Source organism: Amblyomma mixtum, chromosome 7, assembly GCF_055824585.1.
Source record: "Amblyomma mixtum isolate Tamu chromosome 7, ASM5582458v1, whole genome shotgun sequence".
In the NCBI taxonomy this organism is placed as follows: domain Eukaryota; kingdom Metazoa; phylum Arthropoda; class Arachnida; order Ixodida; family Ixodidae; genus Amblyomma; species Amblyomma mixtum.
In genome coordinates this window covers 70912451-70925405 of record NC_143018.1, presented here as the reverse complement: position 1 = coordinate 70925405, position 12955 = coordinate 70912451, and the positions used below count along the sequence as shown (strand labels likewise).

General features: G+C 44.2%; 1 protein-coding gene across 2 annotated transcripts; it reads right to left on the bottom strand.

Annotated features, from left to right (window-relative positions):
• Positions 1–62: 62 nt before the first annotated feature.
• Positions 63–12267, bottom strand: LOC149336423 (uncharacterized). 2 transcript variants are annotated; one of them, XM_089552885.1, is made up of 3 exons: positions 11823–12267; positions 2479–5592; positions 63–887 (listed from the first exon to the last, which is right to left on the bottom strand). In XM_089552885.1, the coding sequence occupies exons 2-3, from the start codon at positions 3187–3189 to the stop codon at positions 486–488; spliced, it is 1113 nt and encodes a 370-aa protein (XP_089409011.1). In that variant the 5' UTR covers positions 3190–5592; positions 11823–12267; the 3' UTR covers positions 63–485. The 2 variants fall into 2 exon arrangements, 1 of the variants encoding a protein (XP_089409011.1); XR_016284276.1 differs by lacking the exons at positions 63–887; positions 2479–5592 and adding an exon at positions 7168–9272.
• Between the last annotated feature and the right edge of the window lie 688 nt (positions 12268–12955).

Sequence of the window (12955 nt, the reverse complement as noted above, 5' to 3'; positions counted from 1 at the left end):
CTGTGCACTCTCAATAAATGTTTGATAACCACTTTTACCTTTGCAAGCATGCAAGTCAAAGAGCACGTGGCCAAAAATATATTCTCAACAAAAGCAAGCCATAACAACTGAGCAAACACAACTCTCCACAGCCAGCACAATCCCATCTAGCCAAAGTTCATCGTTCACATGGACGAAAACCTTAGTTGTTTACAACCATCCACTCCGACGTTTTATCACGTCTCACACCTTTCTTTGGCAACAAGACAGAATGCAACATGACTCTTGTCAGTAAGTAGCCTAGCCTCTAGGACCTCGCAGTGTTCAAACAAGCAATTCGCAGCCAAACTGGCTAATCTATAAAATGCACTAAGGTTGCCTACAAGTCCACCGTTGAATGCTGCCTGAACATGCCATGCAGCTTTAAGGAACAGAGGATGCCTTGAGTGGTTATTCTGTTCACGGTGTCACAATGCCTTCAGGCTGCATAAACAACTCTGAGCGGCCTACGGCAGTTTTTCACTCTTGTGGGTTTGCATATGATTATCTAGAGTTCTCTTCACTGCAAAAGCCATGGGACACAAACGGCACTGGTAAGGCCTCTCGCCTGTGTGAGTGCGAAGGTGATTTGTCAAAATGGTCTTCGCTGTGAAGCTCTTGCTGCAGTGAGGGCACTGGTACGGCCTCTCGCCCGTGTGAGTGCGAAGGTGCTCTGTCAGAATGGACTTTGTTGTGAAGCTCTTGCTGCAGTCAGTGCACTGGTAAGGCCTCTCGCCCGTGTGGATACGCATATGGACTGTCAGGTTGAATTTTTTACTGAAGCCCTTGCTGCAATGAGGGCACTGGTACAGCCTCTCGCCGGTGTGGATGCGGAGGTGTATCCTCAGGTGGTCTTTCTTGGCAAAGGACTGATTACAGACGGCGCACAGAAAGGGGTGCTCCCTCGTGTGTGTCTCCAGGTGGTCCTTGTAGTGGGTGTGAAAAGCCGTGGTGTAGCCACACACAGGGCACAGGAACGACTGCCTTCCTGCTAGCAATGCTTGCCGAGGTGGTGAGCTGCAACTGCTGTCGGTGGTGACTGCGCCTGCGTAATGAAACAATGCATTTGTTTCCAAAAAGCGGGAATGTGCATTAACCCTGGCCAAAGTTGTCGCACAGTGAGGACGCTTTTACTCGGGCCTTTTCACGTCTCGGACATGTGTTGTGTCAAAATTCAGCTAGTCACTGTTTACAACACTCAGTCTTGAACTCCGTATTTTCCGGTGTATAAGATGCACCCCAATTTACCCAGTTAGGCTAGTAAGGCTTAATTAAACATGCTTGTGCGACCATCGCAACATGCACCGTACCTGTGAGAGGCTCTTGAACAACGCTAAGTGGTCGAAAAGGGCTACACTTACGCCATACCTGCCCATGTTTTAGCAAAGATTTAAAAATAAACAATAGAACTCTCCTTATGTTCATAGCAACATTTTATTTTTACTTAAAACCTTCGAAGTCTTAATCTTCGGATGCGCTATAAAAAAGTTCGCCCATTTCTGGAGGCAACGCGGCTGAAACACTCTCTTCGCACTACGTACAGAGCAAACAAAGTTGCAAAGGATGAATAAAAAAACGCCGCCTTGACTTGGCTCGTCTTGACAATGGCGAGAAGTGCGATTTTCGCCATCTTTTGGCACTTCACATTACTTTTGCTTGGGGCCTCCGAAATGACCGCTGTTTATGAACCCAAAAGTCGTCATCCCCGCCGTTTCATGATAAAGTTCACCTTAAAAAGTTGCGCCAGGGATTACCTTTCCCATTTAAACACCACCAACACGTACAGAGAAATATCCACTTTAACACATTTTCAACAGAAACTGTTGGATGCAACAGCAAAGAAAAAGAATACTTATGCCTCGTTGGAAAATGCAAGTAGTTTATGCCAGACATAATTAAGATGCACACCCTGTGCACTCTCAATAAATGTTTGATAACCACTTTTACCTTTGCAAGCATGCAAGTCAAAGAGCATGTGGCCAGTAATATATTCTCAACAAAAGCAAGTCCTAACAACCGAGCAAACACAACTCTCCACAGCCAGCACAATCCCATTTAGCCAAAGTTCGTCGTTCACATGGACGAAAACCTTAGTTGTTTACAGCCGTCAACTCTAATGTTTTATCATTTCTCACACCTTTCTTTGGCAGCAAGGCAGAGTGCAACATGACCCTCATCAGTAAGTAGCCTAGCCTCTAGGACCCCGCAGTGTTCAAACAAGGAATTGGCAGCCAAACTGGCTAATCTATAAAATACACTAAGGTTGCCTACAAGTCCACCACTGAATGCTGCCTGAACATGCCATGCAGCTTTAAGGAACAGAGGATGCCTTGAGTGGTGGTTCTGTTCACGGTGTCACAGTGCCTTCAGGCTGTATAAACAACTCTGAGCGGCCTACGGCAGTTTTTCACCCTTGTGGGTTTGCATATGATTATCTAGAGTTCTCTTCACTGCAAAAGCCTCGAGACACAAACGGCACTGGTAAGGCCTCTCGCCCGTGTGAGTACGAAGGTGATTTGCCAAAATGGTCTTCGTTGTGAAGCTCTTGCTGCAATGACTGCACTGGTACGGCCTCTCGCCCGTGTGAGTACGAAGGTGCTCTGTCAGAATGGTCTTCGTTGTGAAGCTCTTGCTGCAGTGAGGGCACTGGTACGGCCTCTCGCCAGTGTGAGTGCGAAGGTGCTCTGTCAGAACAGACTTTCTTGTGAAGCTCTTGCTGCAGTGAGTGCACTGGTAAGGCCTCTCGCCCGTGTGGATACGCATATGGCTTGTCAGGTGGCATTTTTTACTGAAGCCCTTGCTGCAATGAGGGCACTGGTACAGCCTCTCGCCGGTGTGGATGCGGAGGTGTATCCTCAGGTGGTCTTTCTTGGCAAAGGACTGATTACAGACGGCGCACAGAAAGGGGTGCTCCCTGGCGTGTGTCTCCAGGTGGTCCTTGTAGTGGGTGTGAGAAGCCGTGGTGTAGCCACATACAGGGCACAGGAACGACTGCCTTCCTGCTAGCAACGCTTGCTGAGGTGGTGAGCTGCAACTGCTGTCGGTGGTGACTGCGCCTGCGTAATGAAACAATGCATTTGTTTCCAAAAAGCGGGGAATGTGCATTAACCCTGGCCAAAGTTGTCGCACAGTGAGGACGCTTTTACTCGGGCCTTTATACGTCTCGGACATGTGTTGTGTCAAAATTCACCGTCACTGTTTACAACACTCAGTCTTGAAATCAAAGTTTTCTGCTCCAATTCTGGCACGCATGCATGACAAGTTACAAACAGTCAAGATGAAACTGTAACTAGGCAAAAAGCTACAAATGTTCTAAGCAACAGCGTGAAGTCAGATTAGTATTGCTCACGAAAACAAAGCGAATACAGCCAAACATTACACACTGCCTCCTGTATCTTCACGTCACCTGTTTCACCTGATCAAAAATCTGTCCTGAAATAAAACCCAACAGGGTTAATTTCACAGGTATGAACTGCCCTACTGAAATTTTTTAAACCATTTTGTGCTCCAAGGTCATTTATTCGGCGGTGGTAAATATTATAGGCAGCTATATGTAATGGCCTCATTTCAGCTAATAACAATTGTAACTGTGTCGACAAATGAATAAAGCAATTCGCCTGGCTGCAAGGCCTTATTGTTATTTATACTTTCTTCCAAAGGTACAGAAACAAAGTTATGCAGCTATGAATGGTCGCAAACTCCTGCAAACGACACTGCGTGAACAAATAGCACTTAGTCCTTGTCATCTGCACTGTTCTGCGACCATGAACAACCGACAACACTGCATTTCTACCCTCGTAAACTATGAATCGTCCTTTTTTGGAATTTGCAACCTTGCCAATAAAACATGCACAGTAACAACAATACAGACCACTTGTCATTGGATATGAAACCCCATAGAAGGTGAAGGTGATACTGAGTAAAAATAGAGAAGGAAACCAAGCATACACAGAAAAGGCTTCTGCTTGAATGCTGCAAAGGGGATAAGATGTGACAGAAGCAGGGTAATGGCTCCAGTGGACAAAAAATAAAAATCTGTGGGACAAATCTGTACAGACATCAACAAGCTCGTAACATATGAAAAATGCAAAAGTGCAATTGCAAGGGCAAAAAAATGCATAGTTCAGTTGCAACAGTGTGTGCGAACAGGCGGTAAACATTACTAATAGAGACTACTAGAGACGACATGACTAGTAGCAGATAGTAGGCAAACAACCATGGCTTGGCCAAGAGTAAACCATGAACTGGTGCAGCAGAGACTTGCACTTTACGTAAATGGGAGACCAACCTTCAATCTGTAAAACAAATCAAAAGACAAAGCATCATTTCTAGCCAGGGAATACCTTCACCCCTTCTCATGCATGTTTTTTTCAGCATTCCCGCAGAGAAAAACATCACGTGGCAACCCAAGAGTGCTGGGTAAAACTGTACAACAGTAAAAAAGTATGACTGAAGAATCCACTAAGAGTTCACGAAAACAAAAGTATGACTGAAGAATCCACTTAGAGCTCATGAAAACAGTGATGAATTCGGAACTGTGCACGCACAAGCGTGTGCACGCACGCACGCACGCACACACACACACACACACACAAAGTTTGTCAATAGAATTCCTGGAAAAACAACTCAGCAGAACATTTACTTTGCTTGCCACAACATGACAAATGCACACTACAGAGTGCCTAAATAGGCTTTTGAGAAGTAAAATGGCAGACACTATAAAAAAGGATACAGTAAATACAGCCTCTCTAACTACTCCCAAATGCAGAACATGCAGTATCACAAAAAATTCGGTTTGTTCTTGCTTCTGCTCGTTGAACCTAGGTCACAGGTAACCAACACAAGCATGACACCAGAAAACAGCAAAAATGTTGGGGAAAAGCTAGATAAGGCTAATAGCAACATCTTGGCACTGAGATATGCCCTCACACAGCGAAGAAGCTTTCATGTAACATTCTTCATAACGCAATGCAACACTCACATTAGAACCAACATGCAAATGTTTCCTTAGATGACGAGGAACAGGAACTTGACATATCAGGTCCTTGCCGCCCTGAAAACGTTCACAAACCGTGATTCATAAGCATCGAAATTCAGGATGCAAGTATGATGACAGAAAAAAAATACACCAGACCAGAACAAGCACATGCAAGACAAAAAGCTTAGGTGTGGGAGGCAAAACAAATACAGGATCGTTCCAAGGGAACATGCTTTGTGACAGTTTAAGCAAGAAAAACTAATGATTATCAAAAAAGGAAAGGTAGATCATGTTATGCCTTAAATTATGATCGCAAAGTTCGAACCCAGTTTTGATGTTGCATTTATGCGAGCAGCCATGCAGAAACATGTGCAATGCTTAGCCATCAGCTGCAACCCATATGCAGAGCTGTGCTAATACCCTCGACACAAAGCGATCCATAAGGTGCCACAGACACCTGACGTTGCAATCACCAGACAGAGTGTTTTACAGTGACCTCCAAACTATATCTGGCCTCTGACGATGGGCAGGAGTCATTCTGAAGCAGTTTTTCAAAAGAAAGCCTCTTTGTGGGATCTTGATGCAACCTCCAATGCCTGTAAAAATAAAACAGAGCAATGCAACAAGTGCATTACAAGAGGCAATGCTACAAGCAGCCGTGATCAATTGTTCCACGCATTCCAGTAGGTCATTTTGGACACTTTTCATGCCTTTTGAATGCGCATTCATTAAGCAGAATGGAAAAGCTCTTCAAGAGGGGCAGCTGCAGCTAGCAAAACTGGATAGGGCTCAGTTATTGCAAAAGAGCAAGGCAGATGAGGTATAAGATGGCCTCACTGCTGGTTTAGTTTCTTTACCACAGGTGGCACCACTAGGCAGCAAAGTTTTAAATGGAACTTTCCAAAATGTGAAATCTTGTCATTTAAGACTTACGGAGTAATGACGATACCCATTACTTGTCAAGAAACACTGATGTAGAACCCAAAAGAAGCTGGTCTCAAAACTTGGCAGAAACAGGGAGGGAAATCAAATGCATACATAATACCGGTTATTTTACACAGTACACAACGATAAAAATTTTTATCAGGGGGTCTGACGCAGTGCCAACAGCTATGCTTTACATGTAAGACCTCGTGAGAAAACATGCCACTGCACACCGCTCAAAAGCAGAACAGTAAACATGAAAGCACGTAACTGGCATCGAGAAACTTGGCAAGGAAAGAATTCTCTTTTCACAGTTCCAGATGCCATAAAAAATGAACACTGCTAATGAAGACCAGTCAACTTTGCCTGTAACTCTTTCCTCTGTGCACTACATGCAATTACAAAAGCCATTATGCCTAAGCACAGATGTCAAGGGGATGTCCACTCAAAACCAACACACGTGACGCACGTATTCAAATATGCTTGTCGAATCCACCTCCTGTCTTCTGATTAAGCGATTTAGCCTTTGCACTAAAGCTATAAACATTTGCTTTTCACATCTGGTATTTCAAGTATGGTTTTATGGTTTATGGGGGTTTAACATCCCAAAGCGGCTCAGGCTATGAGGGACGCCGCAGTGAAGGGCTCCAGAAATTTCAACCACCTGGGGTTCTTCAACGTGCACTGACATTGCACAGTACACGGTCCTCTAGAATTTCGTCTCCATCAAAATGCGACCGCCGTGGCTGGGATCGAACCCGCGTTTTTCAGGTCAGCAGCCGAGCGCCTTAACCACTGAGCCACAGAGCCACAGTGGCAGCACAGTATTTCAAGTACGACATCATTAAAGCTGTGTCCTGTTTGCTCAGGTTAACCATGTGTAACTGACTTTATACCTGGTCACTGACCTATTACCCCTTCACTGCCAAGCTATTATTCTAAACTTTTACCAAAAACGGTAATTTTTTTTTTTTACTACTGAAAACTGAGCACATTGAAGAACTGTGTCTTCAACTCACCACGGCTAGCACTGCCCCGTGGAACGTGTGCTGCCATCGACCATAACAACAGCAAACACATTTAAAATCAGAAAATAGAGTACTGTCGACAAGCTAAGCTTGTCCTTGGCCTCTTTTACCAGAAATGTGCACACAAACCCAGCTTGTCCAGGGACGGAAAGGGGTTAAAACAGTGTAACAACACTTATGTCACACATACACTGCTAGTGAAGAAAATAAATGCACAAACTGTTATTGTTAAACCCATATTCATAGGCACCACAAAGGATGAAAAGTTGCAGAACGTGCATGCTTCGTTGCAACTGTATTGAGACTTCATCATGCAGTTTGGCACCCCTGCTTCTAAGACAGCTGCCAATGCTTCCCCTCACAGCCATGAAAATACTTATTTTACTTCTGCAAGGCTCCTTATTTCCAGGGTTAGAATGCTGGGAACCTCGGACAGCCACTATGCAGGCGCTATTGGACAAACACCGCCAATGTGCATAAAATGGGCATACCAATTGCGACCTCAACACTAGCATGCAGGGCCACTAGACAATCCAGTGATTGAAGTCAGCCAAATATACCAAGCTCCGCGACCTTCAGTACCTCAACTACATTCATTAAGCTTGACTGACTAGCCCCGTCATCAGGCAGGCATTTTTGAGCACATGCAACCAGTTTCACGGCAACTGGAACAACTGCACCACAGGAATATTGTTCCTGCGTAATAATGTTCTTGTAGAGTGAAAATCTGTGAAGTATACGTGCACAAACACGGACAAGGCATCACACAAAAAACACAATAGAAAAGAACCATAACTTTGCATCAACAGTATCAGAATGTTCAATGCATGTGAGAGTAAGTGCTGAGATGGCCTTCAACAGGCTGCACTGCAGCGAAAGAAGTGACAGTTAACACCGGCTCTGTCATGACTTGACTACAAACTGGTGCAATGGAGAGTTCCACTTAATTAAAAAATGATACAAATAGGTCTCAAACTTTAAAAACAAAGAAACAAAAAGGTAACATCACTTCTAACAAGAAGTTCCCATCATCCCTACTCATGTAATCTCTTTTTCTAGACTTCCCATACAAGCGCACAAGAGAATGGAATATGCTGAAGGTGCTTGGTGCAACATAAGGATTCAACAAGATGAAAAGAAGAGATAGCTGTTGTGTTTGCTCCAGAGTTCAAACACCAGTAATGCCTTGACGCAAAAAAAAAAAAAGGATTAGTCTAGCACTTGCTGAAGGATTCGGATGCCTGTCCTGGGCAAACCAGTTAATATTGACTATATTTACATTAACAACTGCCTACCTCTGCAAGAAAGATATTTTGTTAGACACCACACACTGCATCCATGCTGCCTATGCACCTTATGCTCTGTATTTGGGAGTGGCAATGCAGTATGCTAACTGGACACATTTTGACACGCACAATAAAAAAAGAAACAGAAAGAAATAAAATTTCGTCTGCCACTCCAAAATACAGTGCATGAGCTGTATAGGCAGCGTGAGTAGCAGCGTCATTTTCCTCACTTGCAGTTCTTACTGAGCACAGGTACTTTGAACACCGAGCACTGGTAACAAGCACAAGCATGACACCAGAAGACAGAAAAAGTGTAGAAGAGTCAAGACGAGAGGTGGTCGCTATACCTTTGAACTGGAAAATGCCTTTAAACAAATAAGTAACCTTCACGTTGCATACTTCAGAATGTGATGCTCCTGTCAGAATCAGCATATTCTCTGCATATGTCAGTACGTACCTCCTACAGACTGCTTATATACCGTGGTGTCCACACGTTTTGGAATGCAAGTATGACACCAGGAAAAATATCAGCCCAACCATAGGTGTAAGGATTCTGTCACAGCGAAGTACAATCACAGTGAATTGACAAGGCAGCACTGTATAAAATGACAGGAGCAGCAACACATGCAAGTCAACCAGCATAGGTGTAGAAGGAACAACACATGAAGGATCATTCCATGTGATCTAGCCTTGCAATGGTTTCTGAAAGCCATACAAGTTATTATAAAAACAAAGCAAGAAAAAGTAGATCACGTCATGCTTCACAGTATGAGCGCTAAGTTTGAGTACAGTGTCCCTGTTGCACTCGTATGCACATTCATACAGGAACACACGTCCAATGCCTAGCTGTTAGGCACAGTCCATATGCAGGCTAATACCCGACACGAAGGGATGACAGCTGAAGAGGCTCACTGTTCCCAAATACGCCCCGGGGATTGCAATCACTAGACATGCCGAAAAAATGTGGGCAGCAGTCACTTTGTGGTAGTGTTTGCCAGCAAATTTCTTTCTTGGGTATCTTGATATGAGTTGCAATGCCTGCAAAAATTAATGCAGCAATGCAGCACGTGTGTAACAAAAGTGCTCTGTTACATTGCTAAACTGCTCCACACATTCCACAAACACATTCTCTACACTCATCATGAAAGATTCGTTAAGAACAATATGAGTTCATAGCATTCCCTGCAGTTGTGACTAGTAAATGTAGATAGTGGGTTCAATTCTCGCAAAAAGCATGGCTTACAAATCAATAGTTCGACCCATCCTGGAGTACGCCTCAATTGTCTGGTCCCCTCATTACGCGCGCGACATTGACCGCTTAGAATCAGTTCAAAAGAATGCAATACGATTCATCTTCGGCCGCTATGATTGCAAGTTTTCACCTTCTTCCCATGTGCACAGCTTATCTTTACAAACTTTAGAACATAGGCGCACACGTGAACGCATCATTATGCTGCACAAGATTGTTCACACGTCATCTGGCATTCAGGCACCCTTCACATTTGTGTCCTCAAGCGCACGTGCAACCCGACGGAACCACCCATTAAACATTGTTCCCTTCAAACCACATATAGATTGTTTTAAATTTTCTTTTTTTCTCTAACTGTTGAAATTTGGAATGGATTGGACGGCTCAATTCTTTTATTGCCAATTGAAGAGTTTGTTGTTCAGTTGCCTGACAATTTGACCTGTTGATCTGTTTTTAATACTTCTGTATTATCTATCTCTATGCTACCCATGTTATTTTGTTTTTACTAATGTATTTACCCACTCCTGCTATGTCTCTCCTCAGAGACAGCAGTATTTGTAAATAATAAAATAAATAATAAATTTGAAGAGTCCCTTTCATGAACAAAACAATGCTTTTGTGAAAAGCCAAAACTTTGTCACTGTCTTTGCCTATTGTTGGCACAGACAGCTGGTCCATGCTACAAGTGTAATGTAATGTAATGTAATGTAATGTATGTGTAATGCAATGCTAACACAATCAGAGGTTTCACTACAGCCAGAAGCACCCGGTCCAGTGGCCCGGTTTATCACCCTTCACGATGCACCGTATCGCCATGCCTTCCTCAAGCATTGATCTTACTGTGTACTATGTCAAAGGCAATTCAGTAAAACATTGCATTACTGTGTGAACATATATGCACTTTTTCTTTGTTGCCAGAAATAGCGGAAAAGCATGCACGTCACATTTTATGACATAGGTGAATGCCTGGATGGAATTGAAGAAATGCAAACATTGCCTGCGCATGTAAAAACGCTTGCATCGATGGCATCTGAACGTTCCAGCAAGTTTTTATCGCCACTTACAACACTTTAAATATAAAGGTTTGAGCCTCTGAAGCTTTGTTGACGCAGTAACTCCTTCCACCCTTCAATCCTCTATGCGCCGTACCCTGCGCGCAATAAAGCACTAAAAATAATAAAGTCATGTAAGCAAGATGAAAAAATATTGGCTGTGGTTTGACCAATGGCCATCCCGAGTAGAATTGCGGAAGCAATGGCACGCAATCGCAGCAGCGGCGGGAACTCAGGGGGCACTTTGACTGTGTAAAGTGCGTAGAGGCAAAAGCGTTTTCTGCACCACATTGACTGCCTCTGTGGCACTGGTGACCTTACCACTGGATGACTTCACATAATTAAGTACTAATTACTAATGACAAACTACTAATTAATGGCCAATTGATTAATTACTAACTACTAATTAACTGGCAATTAATGACGCTTAAGCTTCGCCATTAGGAGTGGAACGGACACAGCCTGTTGTAGCACTGCCAGGGAGTCCAGGGAACACCACCACCTGTTCCGCGTGACACCTTGCCCTTTGAACGCAACGCTTTTTGAGCAAAGGATCTCCTTGGTCACCTGAACCGCACCGTACAGGAAGGGGGGAAGTGGGAGTGAAAGAAGAAAGAGAAAGAGGGGTCGTAATTAAGAAAATGAAAACTGTAATTGAGGAAGGAAATTACGCAGTAACTGTCTCGCACATCTCGGTGGACACCCGTCATCCGTTTGTAAAGGAAGTGGGAGTGAAAGAAGAAAGAGAAAGAGGGGTCGTAATGAAGAAAATGAAAACTGTATTTGAGGAAAGGAAATTACGCAGTAACTGTCTCACATATCTCGGTGGACACCCGTCATCCGTTCGTAGAGGAAGTGGGAGTGACAGAAGAAAGAGGAGAAAAGGAAAATTGTATTTGAGGAAAGGAAATTACGCAGCAACTGTCTCACACTAGCTCCTCGTGCATGCGCCGTTGGGGCTCTCCGGGGCTCCGCGAAATCGCTCACACCTAACGTAGTGTTGCTTCCGCAACAAAAAGTTCCCACAGCGTCAGGTTTCGAAATCGCGCCGCTAGCGCTGTGGTCACGAGCGCAGTACATGCGCTCGAACCTCCCCACTGCCTCCCGCTGACCGGTAGCCGCAAGATCGGCCCAGCTGACGTAGTAGCTGGCAGTTCGTGTTGACGCTCGAGTTACCGCCGTTGTGAGCACACCGATTGCGCTCGGCTAACCTCCGCTAACCACGTCAAAATGTTCCGGTCCCTTTTGCTTGACAAAGCATGCTTGAACTAAACGTCTCAAAGTCACCTTTCAGTCAGTATCCTTCAAAAAGACAGCAGAAACCGCAGTAAATCTGATATCACTGACAGCCCACCGTTTACGCAGCCATCAGCTTTGTTTCCAGCCGTAGAGGTTTGAAACGGCCTGAAACGCCCGCCATTGAGAGTCGATGTTCACTCGACGAGCGCACAACGGAGCACACTTTCCAGAATCACAGGCGATAAGCCGTCCACACTAGAGCTTCACTGCAAGCACACATTTTTTCTCCCTCTTTCAGAGCTCTCCGTCTTTACCACAAGGCAACAAAGATCATTCGTTCCTTCCTCCATGATCAAGTGCAACTTGAGCTTTATGGTCGCCATCGCTGATGCGCATAGTGATGCTGCTTTTCATAATGATCGTAATCATTTCAACGCAGTGATGACAAAAATAAAAGTAAAAAAAAAATTAAGGCGGATACTATTGTAAAACTCTAAACAATCGGTAACTGGAGCTGGACCACACGCACGCACAAGTACGCACGCGCGCGCATAGTGGACTTGTTTGCTCTTCGCGCTGTTTGTATCAATGTAACAGATGTAACACCACAACTCGGGGAGACGTTTGCACCGCCGAACGACAGCGCAGTTCGTGCAGCTGTAAGAGGGTTCCCTCTTGATTCCACTCGAAGCAAAAGCCAGAAAAAGGGGAAAAAAAAAATACTGGTCCCTAAGATTTCTTACCGAGGCGAAATATTCGTAACAGAAATAAAACCTGGAAGAACACAAAGCATTTCCTCAATTTTTTCATTGCAGCGGCAGAAAAAACAAACAAAAGAACGAGTAAACAGTGCTTAGTGCACTTTGAATTTTGATAGTAGCTGAATGAATTTTTAGTTAATTGATGGGTGGTTGTCAGAGGCCACTTGATAATACTTTACAAGTGCACGAACGACCATGCAGCAAAGAAATTACGTAAACCAAAATGAATTAAGCCTCACCGTACAGCACGCCACGGCTAGTGCACTTCCTTCGTATGACTCTTCACAATCGTTCACAAAATTTTATCACATCTTGCAAGTTAAATTTTCTCCACAACATCCAGAAGGACAAAATACGATCACAGCCAATCCGATTCCAGTTAATTCTGAAAGTGTTTTGGACAGACCCAATTTTGGTCCT

Excerpts from the sequence above, each read along its gene's own strand:
- LOC149336423 (XM_089552885.1), bottom strand. The coding sequence starts at position 3,189 with ATGTCCGAGACGTATAAAGGCCCGAGTAAAAGCGTCCTCACTGTGCGA. Across the intron at positions 888-2,478 it reads AGTGCCGTTTGTGTCTCGAG|TCCTTTGCCAAGAAAGACCA; the intron begins GCTTTTGCAGTG and ends GTCTGTAATCAG.